The sequence below is a fragment of the Suillus fuscotomentosus genome (genome assembly GCF_016647785.1).
Source record: "Suillus fuscotomentosus strain FC203 chromosome Unknown F5891scaffold_40, whole genome shotgun sequence".
Classification (NCBI taxonomy): domain Eukaryota; kingdom Fungi; phylum Basidiomycota; class Agaricomycetes; order Boletales; family Suillaceae; genus Suillus; species Suillus fuscotomentosus.
This window is the reverse complement of record NW_024539552.1, coordinates 487,310-503,450: the sequence shown is the minus strand read 5'-3', so window position 1 is coordinate 503,450 and position 16,141 is coordinate 487,310. Positions and strand designations below refer to the sequence as shown.

General features: G+C 48.3%; 3 protein-coding genes across 3 annotated transcripts; all 3 read left to right on the top strand.

Moving 5' to 3' along the window:
• Window positions 1-5,550: 5,550 nt before the first annotated feature.
• On the top strand, window positions 5,551-7,700 carry F5891DRAFT_955764 (uncharacterized protein; the record flags this gene model as incomplete). The annotated part of the gene is given in 4 exon segments (XM_041375357.1): window positions 5,551-5,732; window positions 5,786-6,136; window positions 6,148-6,734; window positions 6,787-7,700. Coding segments are annotated over 4 exon segments (2,034 nt in total), but the record flags the coding sequence as incomplete, so codon positions are not given.
• Window positions 7,701-8,125: 425 nt separating this feature from the next.
• F5891DRAFT_1191078 (uncharacterized protein) lies at window positions 8,126-8,940 on the top strand (the record flags this gene model as incomplete). Its single annotated transcript, XM_041367412.1, has 3 exons — window positions 8,126-8,341; window positions 8,396-8,692; window positions 8,740-8,940. The coding sequence occupies 3 exons, from the start codon at window positions 8,126-8,128 to the stop codon at window positions 8,938-8,940; spliced, it is 714 nt and encodes a 237-aa protein (XP_041223966.1).
• A 4,103-nt stretch (window positions 8,941-13,043) lies between these two features.
• F5891DRAFT_955757 (uncharacterized protein) lies at window positions 13,044-16,058 on the top strand (the record flags this gene model as incomplete). The annotated part of the gene is made up of 4 exons (XM_041375356.1): window positions 13,044-13,568; window positions 13,626-13,927; window positions 14,114-15,627; window positions 15,682-16,058. 4 exons carry the CDS (start codon window positions 13,044-13,046, stop codon window positions 16,056-16,058), a joined length of 2,718 nt encoding a protein of 905 aa, XP_041223965.1.
• Between the last annotated feature and the right edge of the window lie 83 nt (window positions 16,059-16,141).

Below are 16,141 nucleotides of genomic sequence, written 5' to 3'. Positions count from 1 at the left end.
AGATCCGGCATGGGAACATCGAGTGCTGCACGAGGCACTGCGACGCTGGAAGACCTGACTGCTAAGTAAAAAATTAGGTCAGCCGGTCATCAAAAGTATGGGTGACTTACCAGCTGGCGCAGGTGCAGGGACAGGTGCAGGGACAGGTGCAGGAACAGGTGCAGGTGCAGGTGCAGGTGCAGGTGTCTTCTTGGTAGTGATGGTCTTGCTGCGACCACGTGACTGCACCTGGGGTGTGGTTGCAGCAGGGATGGCCGGAGTTCGGGAAGGGCCACGAGATTGACTACGAGTTCGGGCCCTTGACCGGGAGGGAGATGGAGCATTGGATGGAGCAGGGGCAGGTGTCTTGGAACGCGTCCGGCCGGTGGTAGACTTCCCTCGGGTCCGTTTGGGCGGCGATCCCAGAGATGCAGGGTTGCATTTGATCTTCTTGGTGGAGCAGCGGATGCAAGACAAGCAGGGGAGGCTGGACCTCTTGTCCAATCGAGTCGCACAGGGCCAATTTTCCTTGACACAATAATGGCAGGGGTTGTTCTGTAGTATCCATTAGTAGATGGACTAGAGGGAATATATTTGAGTACTCACTGGGCTGGGAATGGTGATATCAAATGTGGTAGTGGCCGGCGGGTCACCATCCGAAGCACTGGAAGTATCATTGGACTCCTCCTCAACTTCCGGACGCCTGCCGGAGGTTGCCTGACAGATTGTTAATACACATGAGTTTCTAGAAAACTTCTAGGACTTACCCGAGCCTCCGGACGACTGATGGGAGATTTCTAATGTAATGGGAATGAGTGGGAATTATACATGGGAGGTCCGGACATGTCCTAACGACTCACCGTAACCTCTGGACGACTGCCGGCAGTCAGCTGTGGACACATGAGCATATAATTAAAGTCCAAACGAAAAATGCAAACTTACCGAAGCAGGCCCAAATGATTGCTTCTTGGGGGAACCGGGTGACCGAGGCGACTGGGGCTTCCTTACCACAATGGTGCGCTGGGGAAGGACGACCTCCGGCACTCCACGCGAAATCGGCTGCAACAAATTGAGAGCATGTCAGAAATCAGCCAGAACACATACCTGAACAATTGGGTCCTCATCATCTTCCGACTCCACAAACGGCTTCGACTTGGGGAGTTGAGTTGACTTGACACGCTTGCGAGCCTTCAGCGCCGACTTTGGAGGTTGGGAGGAGTGTCCCGAAATCATTGGAGACTTCCTCTTGTTGCTCCCCCCAACTTCCGGCGACAGGTCGACGGAGGTGGCCTTACCTTTTCCTTTGTCCCGGACCTCGGGGGTCGTGTTGCCGGAAGGTCCGGCGACGACCGGAGGTGAGGGAATGACGGGGGTGGGGGAAGGGACAAGTGCAGGTGAAGGGACAGGTGGAGACGGAAGGTTGACAGTGAGTGGGCCAGTGGAAACGTTAGGGACAACAGGGAGATCACAGGAATTGTCACCCAACGCCTCCCAGGCACGGACTTGCTTGCGCCAGGCGTGTCTAGCCACCCGGGGGTCATCGTGGCCAATGCTGTGCCAGTTGGGCAAAGCCCGGGGAGTCATGGAACGCACCCTCATGAGCTCCTTAGAGCAGGACGCCACAATTCCAGGGATGTACTCCCCTTTCTCATGGGCCCGGATGATGTCAGCCTACCCGGACATTACAAACATTAATGTTACACTAATTTAATAAGTTCAACATACCAAAAGAGTGGTGACCTGCTTTGTTAGAACAAGGTGGACGTCCACAGAGCCGGCCGGGATGTGCCGGGCGCCGGCAATGATGCCCACAAGTTGAGCAGTGGATGCCTTGAGGTTGGCCAATGAAGATTGAACTTGAGTAGACATTTGGATGGAGTTGACAGATGTGAGAATGTTGAAAGCAGGGTGAAATCTGTTATCAATAGAATGAAGTTTCAAAGAAACAATACAATTGAAGGACAATGTTGAAAATTCGTTGATTGTTTGTGTTTGTTTGGTCATCGTTCAACTTTCGGCAATCGCCGGCCATCTGTTGAACTTCGACGTTATCAGTTATCAATCAGTTCATCAGTGCATCAGCTCATCAGATATCATGAGCTCTCAACCTGGGGTCAGATTTCATGACCCTCTGGTCACTGAATTCACTTTAATGGATGTGGATGAGTCCTCCCAGTCCCGGATGTCCCTTGGTATGTTTTGTTTTTTCTGATTTCAGTCAATTGATCTGACATGGTTCAGATCCATTAGATGATATATACCTTGGGCCGGATGATGAGTTAGACTCTGATTCTGGATCGTCCGGTGGTTTGGATGTGTTGAATGTAATTCCCGGTATGTTTTCCAATTCAAATTTACATATTTTACATGTGCAAATTCATCACATATCTCCAGATCCATCATCTCCGGCTCTGGCGGATGGACTGGCCCTGTATGATGACCCGGACTTGTATCTTGGTCCGGAGGATACCTTGATTTCGTCTGATGATGCTCCGGTTATACCCGATTTTCCTATGGCTGGTGAGATTACCCTTTCAATCCCATGGTCACCTTTCATGGCATTTCCCCAGTGAATGAATCAACTCCGGAGCCCGATCCGGCCACTCCGGGTGTACCAGGTGCACCCATACCTTGTAGGTATATTCATATCATTTCATGTGCTTTACTCATGCTATCTTCTAAGCTATGTCAGAAGCTCCCGAACGTCAATCGCCCGAGCCGGAACTCAACAATGAAGCCCTGCGTGCCATGGTTCGGGAGTTCATGCCAATCGGATCTTATGATCAAGCTGAAAGTAAGTATACAACATTTGATTATTTATCCCTGCTAATATCCTGCAAGTTCAATCAATTGTAGATCGCCTGGGAGATTACGAACAGCGTCATGGAAATCTTCCTGCCCCTACAGTAGCCCAAATTCTTGAGGCTGACAGACCATTCAGGATGGCATGGGCTGAAACATGCGACAAGCTGCGGAAAGCAGATGCGGACCTCTGGAGAATGCAAAGGGTAAGGGAGTCAACCTCCGAAATGCTGAAGGTATTGGATACCCTCATTGAGGCCTTTGAGGACTCAAGTAACATGTAAATATTGATCAATGTCTGATAGTAGACACATTGCAGTACTACTCAGTAGGTAGTCCTTGGTACTTGTATATTCTACCTACCCAGTACTCGCTGCCAGGTTTTCTGTGCTCGGTACTTGGGGCTTGGTACTTGGGGCTCGGTACTCGGGGCTCGGTAGTTGGGGCTCAGCAGTTGGGGCTCGGTAGTCGGTGCTTGGTACTCGGGGCTCGGAATTCGGGCCTCGGAACTCGGGCCTAGGAACTCGGGCCTCGGGGCTCGGTACTCGGTGTTCGGTACTCGGGCCTTGGTACTCGGTGACCGGCGTTCAGGGCTTCGGTATTCAGGGTTCGGTACTCGGGCCTTGGTACTCGAGATTTGGCATTTGGCAATTATAATTTGTTTGTTAGTACTTTGACATATACATAATAGCACATATGACATTACACATGAGGGCAGGAACATATATGTACATTAAGTGCGTCCCCGTGCTCTGGTGACTCTAGGTGTACTGTCTACTGGCATTTGCAACTTACTCCGGGTCGTCCTCGTGGATGGTTCAACAGTGACTCGAGTGCCCCTCCTCCTTTTCTGTGCCGGCGGTGTGATACTCTCTTCCATTTCGACATCATCTCTAACCTCGCCCGTCGCGTTGTCAGTTAACCCAGCGAGGAGGTCTCCCAATCGTGATGTCAGTAATGCACCTTTTTTGGCCGGCTTGGCCGGGCGAGGCTTTGGAATTGGACGTGGGACTGCCGGCCCTCTGGGTGTAGGACCTCCCGTCCTGGGCTTCTTCAGCGGAGGTCTCCCGTCAGCCAGGTCATCATCCACATTATGCTCCGTATGATGAGTGGCACTCTCCTTATCACTCTCGGCTTCTGTCGATGACTCCCGAGGCCTTCGGATGGTAACCCTCTGTTGCCTTCTCACTATACGAGTCTGAGGAGAGGGCGAGTTGCCAGATATGACAGATGGTACCATGTCCCCATCTTTGTTCTTCCATGCTTTGAACAGAAATGTGGGCCCTTCGCCTGTTTCTTGCCGAGCGAGCCAAAACTGGAGCAAGGTAGTGGTGTCCCAAATTTGCAGCTTCGAAGGTTCCTTCAAGTCAACATCCGCCGGAAGATACGTCCGGGCCACGAAGTCATCCTGACTTTGTACAATGGCACTCCATGGCACAACCGCCTTGTCCTTCCCGGAGCATATCCCTTTGTCCATGCATTGAACAATTTGTCAGGTGATGCGACGACAAACTCACGATAGTGCGATGTAAGAAAGGCCCTTACTATGGCCTTCTTCTCCTCAAGTTTGGTGTCGGTGATGTCCGGAAGGAGTGGCATACCCTCCCCGTCCATTTCGAGTTCGAAGGCTGGTTTTCGAATTCGTTTTCGACCTCCCTTGACCTGACGTCCTCCATCCCGTGCCCCGGCGCCTATCATTGTGATGCTCAATATGTTCAATCTGGTATACATGGTTCACACACTCACCGAACTGTTCCTGCGCGTACTCCTGCCACACTGGCTCAATGTCCTCCCAGTCCTTCGTCTTCATGAAGCTGTCCCCATCTCCTAAGGCCTCATTATCATCATGCCTGCATGAATATTTTGAGACGAAAAATCTCCATCTATGGATAAATGTACTCACATCCCGAACAGCACCTCGCCCTTTTCATTCTTCCAAGCCGACATCACAAACACTCTCATCCCACATTGCCTCCACATCTCGTTCGAAAAGTGCTCCATATATGCCGGACCCTTCTTACGAGCGACTTGTGCTTGTATCTCCGGAGGCGGACAGTTGTTGGACCACTCTTCGGCTGTTTCTTTAGCCTTCTCCAACTCGTCGTCGTCCAATTCAGCCATGACTCTCTTCACCGCCGCCTGATAATGTTTGAACATACCAGGATCTCCTGGCTTTACCCCGGACTCATCCTCAATCCTCTTCAGCACCTCTTCGCATTTTTGCTGGTAGACCACCATCCTGGGAGTCCATTTCCTCCCATACTTGATCATGTCCTTCCTTTCCTTCTTTTTCTTGTTGTTGAACAACCAAGTCTTGTACACCTAAGAGTTGATGAAAGAATGTGACATTAAAAATTTAGTTTTTCAACGCAACAAAGAAGCCTCACCTGCTTCCTCTTTTTCCATTGTTTTTGGTCCAACTTCGGAGCAAACAACCTGGCCGCCCTTGCTATGGCAGTGAAAATCGCTCGCTTCTCACTCCTTTTGGCAGCAGTCCACTCAGGAAGGTAGTTCTTCAACTCCAAAATCTCCTTGTCCGTGAGCTTCTGAGACTGTGGTTGATGCATCCTGTGTCTTCCGGAAGTCGTGTTGGTGGAATGACCTGTTCTTGCCATAGTGAATCAAAATGCAGAAATGGCTAAGGATTTTCAAGGTGAAAGTATTAATGAATTGTGCGAAGTTGAACTTTGAGCAAAGCCTAATGATAGGTTAATTGGCCCATATTGGACCCTGAGCCATTAATGGAAATGAATTGACAAAGCACATTGCAAGGACCGATACAGAGAGCTCATGAGGGTCGCTCGACAGTGGAGGCAGTTGAAGACAATGAAATGGCATGGCTTCGGCCATCGTTCTGATAACCCGAGCACAGGAGAACTTGCATTATTTTGCCCGGCATGTCCTCAGCCTGGGATTAATGTGCTGTTGTCAGAGGATGAATCTCTTGATGAGTGAGTCCTATTCTCAACCTATGTGGCCTCCATAATAATACTAGGGATCCAAGCTGGAAATACACCCGGTCATTTGTGATGGACGGAAATTTCAAAGCCGAACATCTGCATCCCATTAAGCCATTCGATGAAGTTTGGCTGTCCGATGGGCTTGGATTCATGGTAGGAAAGGACAGGTATAAAATGCACCTGGCAGAGGCTGCTGACACAGTGGAAAAATCAAGCTGCAACAATCACCGGGCAGTAAATCAAGCTAATGCTGCTCGGCACAAGCTGGAGTCCACCGGTATCGGGGGAGTTGCCTGTGCCAGACACGGTTGCTTTGTCCCTCACTCCATGGTGGATTTTCAGAAAGGCGAAAGGCAAGCCACATCCACCATTCCCCATTCACGAGTTAACCATGGGTCACTTGCAGACAAATGAACATGGACTATGCCCTTTGCGAGGCTTCCCGGCACAACATGGAAGGCATCACCAGGGCTGTCACCTTCTATGATATTAATTGTCAATACAACAAACACTTTTGGGTTCGGGTGGATCGAAGTCGATTTCTAGAAATGGCACCACAACTAACCATCATTCCCGGAATTGGGTTGTGGCACGTTCATGGCCATCAGGACAGCTGCTATGTCCGATATGCTTCTAACTTTATTGAAGGCATTGGTCGGATCGATGGAGAGATCATGGAGACGCTATGGGCACGGCTCAATTTGATCTCCCCTGCTGCTCGGGGAATGTCATCTCCCCACCGAAAGGAATGCCTTGATTATCAGATGAATGACTCCAATTTCTGCAAGATGATTCACATGAAAAGGACTCTATGCCGGAAATACAAACTGGCTAGGAATGGTATCTTAGAAAGTGGAAAGGCATTCGACAGACTCGATGAAGCAGCACCCTTACATTTGAAGACAGAATGGTTAGCCAGGGAGAGGATAGCTCAGTCAAGCAGATTGAATGATCCTTCAGCCATGGATGAATATGAGATCAATATCAAAAAGGGTACGTTGAGTTCCATTGTCTCCGTCGAGGACTGAATTAATATTGCACTCAGCACCTAGCAAAAAGGAGATCGAGCTTAGATTGTTAGAGGAGGGTAACGCCCGCAATGCAGCACCCTCTCGCAGATCTGTGGCGACATGGATATCAACAGGGTTAGCAATTGAAGAGGCTCAGATTGCATTGCTCATCGAGGTCCGAAGGATCGGAAGAAGATCCACCGAGACACAGAGATTAGACATCGCCCGTCAAAGAGATCGGCTCCAAGGCCAGATAGATGGATTTGCTCGGTCTGCTCTAACACATCTCGGGGAGGGATTTGATGCAGATGATGAACCTGAAGACTTGGACGTAGACATTCTAGATGATCTCGATGATGACCTGGCGGATTTCACAGAGACATCTCACACATGGACAAACTCTCCCGAGCTAACTGTAATCCCATTGCCATCAAACCTGGGGGTTGATAGATGCAGACGATGCATGGCAGAGGATCTGATTCCCCTGGAGATGTCGCTTCGTGAAGGGCAGGCCAATGATGCCCTTCACAATCTCCGCATTTACCTTTGCAACAAGGCCATCCTGTTCCGAACAACCGTTAGGCAGGCCAATTCCCAGGCCCTGAAAACTCGAGCTTGGTCCCAGGTGATGTCGGTGCACCAGGCAGTCTCCCTCCATGCCAGCATATATACAAAGACAAGGAAGCAAATGATGAAACTTGAGCCGGGGCAAGACCAGCTTCAGAAATACAAACCCCTGCTTCGCGAGCAACTCAAAATCAGCACTGCAGTGGGCGACCCAAATGCCCGAGGTCAACGAAATGAATCTTTGGCTTGGTTTTGGTCTGTTGAAGTCGACCTCGGGGGTCCTGATCAATCGTGGAATGAAGAATGTGAGTTCCCGCTTGCATGTCATATCCCGCGGTTACCTGACTGGACCCATGCCAAGTTTACCGAGTCCATTGGCTGAGGGCAAAGGCACTACGGGATCGATGGAGGGAAGAAATGCTATTGGTCACATTCGAGATGGATTGGACATGTAAGTTCTTTTTGTGGAAAACAACCATATGGGGCGAGCACATGCAGGAATCATTGGAGAAACGACTTCCGGGTCACGGATGCTACGCCGGAAGGCAATCCCACATGTATTCATTGCTGGCACAGGATGCGCAGGCAGCTTTTCAAGACCTACAAAACGTGTTGATAGAGGCTGGAGATGAATGAACATTGTTTTCTCATGAAGTCCCTTTTTCCACATACATAATTGACACCCGGGAATTGTCCGGGTCAGCCCATGTCGGAGTTTGAATTTCGTATCCATCCATCAGTGATTCTTATCTTCACATCTTGACCATCTTTCACTTGTATTGCCAGCGCCATAGTCCTGTATTAGCCATGTCTGCATCTCATGCATCCACTTCTGGCACTCTGAATCCCGGAAGCCATTACCGACCTCTGAAGCTGAGCCTTGCAACTATTTCCTGCACATTGGCAATGGCTGGATCGCGCGTCCGTGCAATCATCTCTCAATATCGGACGGAAGCTGCCAACAATGGTCTATCTGCTGACTGGATCAAGTATTTTAAAGCCGGGCTGCAATGGGAGATGAATGTATGTCACCACTGCCCTGATGACTTTGTTGGTCAATGCTAAGAATTTGAGCAGACTTTTGTCACACCACTCCTGCAGTACTCCGCTTCACAGAATATCGTGTCGGTTCTTCCGGTCCCTGTCGCTTATATCCTTAAGTTGTATCCCATGCTGACCTGGAACACTGTTCCGGGCGACGTCTTTTCATTCCACCTCCTTTCATTTCATGATGAGCCAATTGCAGGACATCCGTCCCGGATTGTGTTCGCATATACATGTCCATGGTGGATGGGAAACACCACAATCCCTGATCAACCATGGCAGTGGGATGAAATAATGGCTTCCTGCGTCTCTCACTACCAGTATTGGGCGGTAAGATGTCAGCTGAATTACCTTGATTGATGACTTATCTGTTTCAGCTTAATGTTGAGGATGATGCTTTGGTACTTCCAGAGAAGTTGAAAAACACTTCGACTCCACCACTCATGGGACTGAGATTCATCAAAGAACGCATGGAAGCATTGCTGGAGGAGCAAGATCAGGGCATCGAAGCTAAGATGGGAGAGGTGAAGATGTACACTGACATGTTAGAGAAATTGAGGAAAGGCAAAGGAGTGTAGTCCCATTCACTCTTCATTGTATACAAGATGTAACATATTCTATGCATTCAAAAATCTCACATTCGAGTCCCGGACGCCCAGGTCCCGAGTCCCGAATTTCGGAGGTCGGGGCTCGGAGACCCGGAGCTCGGCAACTGTGTTGGGTGTCAGGGTATCCAGACCATTGGAGATAGCATGTGTCAGTATTTTGCGTTTCATGGTTTATGTTGTGTGAATATGGAATCGGGGATCAGGGACTCGGTATTCAGAACAGTGTCAAGTCCCAGGTCACGAGCTCCGAGTCCCGAGTGCCGAACCCTGAGTCCCGAGTCCCGAATTTCGGAAGTCGGGGTTCGGCGACCCGGAGCTCGGCAACTGTGTTGGGTGTCAGGGTACTCGGAGCATTGGAGATAGCATTTGTCAGTATTTTAAGTTTCATGGTTTATGTTTCGTGATTATGGAATCAGGTGTCAGGGACTCGGTATTCAGAACAGTGTTGAGTCCCAGGTCATGAGCTCCGAGTCCCGAGTCCCGAAACCCACACCCAGCAGTTGCCGAGCTCCGGGTCGCCGAACCCCGACTTCCGAAATTCGGGACTCGGGACTCAGGGTTCGGCACTCGGGACTCGGAGCTCGTGACCTGGGACTTGACACTGTTCTGAATACCGAGTCCCTGATCCCCGATTCCATATTCACACAACATAAACCATGAAACGCAAAATACTGACACATGCTATCTCCAATGGTCTGGATACCCTGACACCCAACACAGTTGCCGAGCTCCGGGTCTCTGAGCCCCGACCTCCGAAATTCGGGACTCGGGACCTGGGTGTCCGGAACTCGGTATTCAGAACAGTGTCGAGTCTGGAGTCCACAATGTCGGGGTTCAGGGTTTTGTTAAATGTGTATGGCAATAACAAATGTTAATTTGAGCGTATTTATACATCTTCCCCCAGTCTCAAATATCACGTGCTGAGGTCCGGGTGTTGGGACTAAGTACCCCGGCACTCAGGACTCCCATATGTCAAGTCCCGAGTTCCAATTATCAAATACCAAGGCTTGCATCCAAATTATTTAGTCCCACATATCACTTGGGAAATGCTCAAAATTGAGTATTGAGGTCTGGATCACAATTGGTACATGGTATTCATTTGTTGGAATGTATATAGGTCACAATGCTTGCTCTTTGTTTGATCTTTCACACACTGTATGGACCATCCACACTAGCCCATCCACATGATGGAACACCAGCATAAATATGAACAGCATCCCTCATATACCATGCCCAAGCAATCCGATCCCCTTCCACATCATACACTCCATGTCTCACAATCTTTCCGGAAAACGCAATCATACAGCCGGAATTGTACTTGAACTCCAGCTGAAGGTTTGGCATTGTCATCCGAGCATTAGAATAGTCCCCCACGGTGGTGAGAATGTCGAAGCATTCAGCAATGGACATGTGGTCTCGATGATGGGGGGTTTCCCGATTGGAAATAATGGAGAGGGTGTTAAACACGGATGCCCAGTACTGCAGGGCCTCCGGCATCTGTGGCAGATCCTTGCTTACTGCTATATTTCCAAGGTTTGACAAGGTTCTCAACCCTGCCCAGTACTGCTCAGGATGCATGACTCTGAGTGCCGCGGACGCGATGGCTGCTGGCCTTGCAATGGCTTTGAGGATATTCTCACAGGAAGGTCCCTTCAATGATGCAGATACCTCCGGATCGGACACATTCTTTGGGATTGGTAAGTATGACTGCTGGAATCACCATCTCATCAGATCCTACCTCGTGTCCCTGTTGAAACCATGCCGGAGATAGATTGATGCATCCGGGAGTTGCTCCAACATCTTCCGAGCCCCGGTTGAACAACCTTTGATTAGTTCGCCAATTGCCATCAGCCCTTACACTTTTTTCGAGGCTTGGAGAGAGCAAATAGGTGGCCTCCCTGATTTCCTTCTGTAGGTTCCATTAATATTCGATATCCATCGAGTAACAATGTATATTACACACCTGGGTGGTGTCTGTCAGGGCGTCTGGGAGATACCATGCAATGATGGCACCGGATGCATCAAGAATTATTGCAGGTTCATCGACCAACCTTTTGCCTTCATGGCCAGGAGGACACCTCTCAAGCAACCTCGCCTCTTTATGTTCATTATGCCCGGTGTCCTTCGGGGAGATCAATTTGCTATATCTTGCAATATCCATCTGCATCTGAACTGTCATGCAGGAATTTGAATGATAAATAGAATTTTCCGAATCTGCAGGAAGACCCACTGGGATTTTTAGATGCCTTTATGAGTACATCAGCCAAGCGATCGCACGCCATCACCAGATCAGTGTCTAGGTTGGGGGAAGGTATGACTGGGCCTCCTCCAGTCTTCTCTGCCTTGAATTTCTGTTCAGTATATTCCCCTGCTTCATAAGTCACAGTCAGGGCCCAAGTGCGCCAGATGTTTATGCTATCAGGAGGGGAAGGGGAAGAACCGTTCATGCTGGATGTTAATCTTGGGAAATCAGACGCTGAATGCTGGATGTCCGGACTTTGGTGTTATAGGGGGTGGAGATAGAGAGGATCAGATAAGGGAGCCATGGATAATTTTGGCCGCTGTCAAAGATGTATTATTATCCATTGCTCAATGAAATACTACCTGATTGGAAGTGTGCTGGTCATCAGATATTCATTTGTCGACTCCCGGGTCCCGGTACTCGGAAGTCGGTACGGTTGACCCATATTTGAGTGGTCGGAATTTGGCGTCTCATAGGGCAACACAAGCTTCGTACTGCCATATCAGGAGATCACCTGCTGCTCCGGGAACTCGGTAACTGTGATTTATTACCTCCTCTGAGTAAGGTTGACTCGCTGGTCATCAGATATTCATTTGTCGACTCCCGGGTCCCAGAACTCGGAGGTCGGTACGGTTGACCCATATTTGGGTGGTCGGAATTTGGAGTCTCGTAGGGCAACACAAGCTTCGCACAGCCATGTCAGGAGATCACCTGCTGCTCCGGGAACTCGGTAACTTTGATTTATTACCTCCTCTGAGTACGGTTGACTCACATTTTGGTGGTCGGAACTTGGCTTCTCGTAGGGCAACACAAGCTTCGCACCGCGGATTCCACATTCTGCAAGACAACCTAAGCACCATCAGAGGCCATGTCAAGAGAGCACCTGCTGCTCTCTTCAGAAACATCTCAACTTCGGTTGGCCATTTAATACGGAAAGTATTAACTAAATTATGTGTTGAGTTCCGGGTCCCGGAACTCGGTACAGTTGACTCCAATTCTGGTGGTCGGAACTTGGCTTCTCATAGGGCAACACAAGCTTCGCACCCCGGATTCCACATTCTGCAAGACAACCTGTGCACCATCAAAAAGTATTAACCAACTTATGTGGTGAGTTCCGGGTCCCGGAACTCGGAACTCGGTACAGTTGACTCAAATTCTGGTGGCCGGAACTTGGCGTCTCGTTGGGCAACACAAGCTTCGCACTGCCATGTCAGGAGATCACCTGATGCTCCGGGAACTTGGTAACTTTGATTTATTACCTCCTCTGATTTGGTTGATGTACAACTACCTCAGCTCCATCATGTCTACAATTATGATACACATGGGCCCACCCATCTATATTGTATACCACCCTCGGCCCACCGGTCTAATTAATATGCGTCTGGGCCCACCCGTATAATACAATATTTTATAATACCCTCGGCCCACCTGTCTAATTTAATATGTGTCTGGGCCCACCCGTGAATGTGATAACAAGTACCTACCCATCTATCTCATACACATCTACCTTAATACACCCATCTGCATAATATCCAGCTACCTCGGCCCACCTGTCTACCTAATATTCATTTACATCGGCCCACTCATCTACTCTATATATTCCCTGCATGGGCCCACCCGCCTCCATCGGGAATAATTTGCCTCCCGGCCCATCTGTCATAGTCGAGAATATTTTTATCATGGGCCCATGGTCCGCTGGCCCGTATCATACGGGATATTATGCACGTCCGTTCCCTCGTATTATACGGAGATAGGTCACTGTAGTATGTAACCACCTTGCATGGCTGTCCTTGCTGCTTCCCGTGGGTATACCAACACCCAGAAAAGTCCCATGCGGGTGCACTCACCATCACCAATTCCTGTAGAGGAGCTTGATCAACCACCTGTTTTTGAGGGCGATATTTTTGGTACATATGAGGAAGGTGATCTAGAGTGGCCAGATAATAAGAATGATTCCAGTGACAAGGAAGAGGGCACTTACAATGAAGAATGGGAGCCTCCTATACCAGACACTGGCCACAATCAGGGATGGGAGCCTGCCGAACATGGTAACGATGGTGATGATGCTGATGCTGAAGTATTATTAGATGATCAAGAAGCTCGTCAACAGATAGAGCAACATATCACACAAGACAGCGAGGATTTTGTTATCATCCCATATCCAGATGCCCAGGCAGGCAAACCAATACCTGGACAGCCTACTCATGGTGCAAATACCACATACAGTATTGATGCTGGCAGTGCTGCCAATGTCTATGCTCCCTTTGCCTCCCAGATGGATTGGGACATTGTTAAATGGGCAAAGCTACGTGGTGCAAGTTCAACAGCTTTTACTGACTTACTCGAAATTGATGGGGTACGTACCAGTGCAGTTGTATATTCTTTGCTGTAGACCTTGGATTCATATATTTAGCTTAGCGAACACCTTGGCCTTTCATACAGGAATTCGAAAGAGTTAAACAAGATGATCGACAAGGACCTCCCTGGTCGACCAAAGTTCTTGCATGAACAAATTATTGTCGCTGGCGAAGCATTCAATGTCTTTTACAGAGACATCATCAAATGCATCAAAGCTTTGTATAGTGACCCCGACTTCGCTGATTTTCTTGTATTTGCACCGGAGCATCACTATGCCGATGAAGATCAGACTATACGGTTATTCCATGATATGCACACTGGCCAGTGGTGGTGGGATACACAGGTAAGCACAGTATTGTAAACTTAATGCTGGCCTATGGTACTGATATGAAATTTTAAGAAAGTGCTTGATCGACAATGTCCAGGTGCTACGATTATCCCTATTATCATATCGAGTGACAAAATGCAGGTTACACTATTCTGAAATAAATCTGCATATCCTGTCTACCTCACCATCGGTAACATCCCAAAAGAAATTCGCAGAAAACCATCACGTTGCACTCATATCCTCCTAGCATATCTACCGACTACCCGCCTTGAGCATATCACCAATAAAGCCTCGAGACATTGTACCATCGCAAACCTCTACCACGCATGTATGAGTTGTGTACTGGCCCCTCTCAACACTGCTGGTAATGACAGGCTTGTGATGAGCAGTGGTGATGGTGTATGTCATTGTTGTCATCCTTTATTCACATGTTTTGTTGGCAACTATCCCAAGCAATTACTTGCTACTGGAGTGAAAGCAATGGAGTGCCCCAAGTGCGATATCCCCACTGACAAATTTGAAAGCAATACGACACCATTCAATATATATGATCTTCACACTGTGTTGGATGCTCTTGCCGTGATTGATGAAGGTGATTTGGCATTTGTACAGGCATGTCGTGCAGCTGCAATCAAACCGATTATCCATCCGTTCTGGGAGGACCTGCCTTACACAAATATTTATCAGGCAATCATGCCTGACATGCTACACCAGCTATATCAAGGTCTTATCAAACATTTACTTGGATGGCTCGCGCAAGCATGCGGAGCGGCGGAGACCGATGCACAATGTCGTCGGTTGCCTCCCAATCACCACATTCGATTGTTCATAAAGGGTATCACCAGTCTCACTCGCCTCAGTGGTACCAAGCATAGTCAAGTATGCCACTTCCTCCTCGGCATCATCATTGACATCCGACTCCTTGGAAATCTCACTTCATCTCGCTTCCTAAAAGCTGTATGTGGGTTTCTCAACTTTCTTTACCTCACACAGTACCCATGCCATAGCTCTGAAACATTACTCTTATTGGATGAAGCTCTCACTCTCTTTCACGACAACAAGGAGATATTTGTCGACCTCAGAATCCGAAACAACTCCAACCTTCCGAAGCTTCATGCAGTGCATCATTACACATCTATGATTCGGATTTTTGGAATGACAGACAACTATAATACGGAGTATACAGAAAGGCTACATATTGATCTCGCTAAGGATGCCTATCATGCAACTAATCACAAGGACAAATTTACTAAGATGATGCAATTGCTGGAGCAGAAGGAAAAGATTCTTCATCACGAGCAGTACATAAAGTGGCATCTTGATGGAGATCATGCTCCTCATCAAGCACGTCCACCTGACCTGTGCTTTAACCACACACAAAAAATGACCAAGCATCCAAGTGCTAAAGCTGTATTGATTCAAACATTGATCACAGACTATGGCACAACTTACTTCCGAGAGGCATTCGCTTGGTACATCGTTCAACAACAGAATCCTGATAATGCTATGACTCGGCAGCGCCTTGAAAACCTCGCTGCAGGTATCCATGTACCATGTCAGTCTGTTCCTGTCTATCACAAGATAGAGTGGACATCGACCGATGCTCAAGGACATGGTGACCCACTTGTCACAGTGGATAGCATACATGCTAAACCACACCGCACTGCTCTCCAAGTGAATGCCATGGCACCAGCACATTTCGATACAGCACTTATTAATGATGGTACCGGTGCCATCGGGCTTAAAGGTACAGTTCTATGCTTCAAATTTGTGTTATTTCAAGTCAGTGATAATGTTATCGCAGGCTTACATGTTGGTCAAATTCACATCATTTTCTCAATTCCAGCAGTGACAACTCAGCTGTTATTCCCTCCCACACACCAACCTCCCAAGCACCTTGCATATGTTGAATGGTTTACTCCATTCCCTGTAACACCGGATCCGAGGCACGGCATGTACAAAATTAGTCATGTCATCAAGTCTGGTGAGAGAGTTGCAAGTATCATTCCCATTTCAAATATTGTCCACAGTATCCATCTCATCCCAAAGTTCAGAGCCGTTACACCACGGCACTGGACAAGTCACAATGTTCTCGAAGAATGTCATACCTTCTTTGTCAACTGCTACATTGATAGACATACTTTTGTAACTCTTAGATAATGTGCTAATTACTTATTATACTACTGCATCATTGATGAGCTATTCCTGCCTCTAATATGTTCATATTTGTTTTATAATGCTTC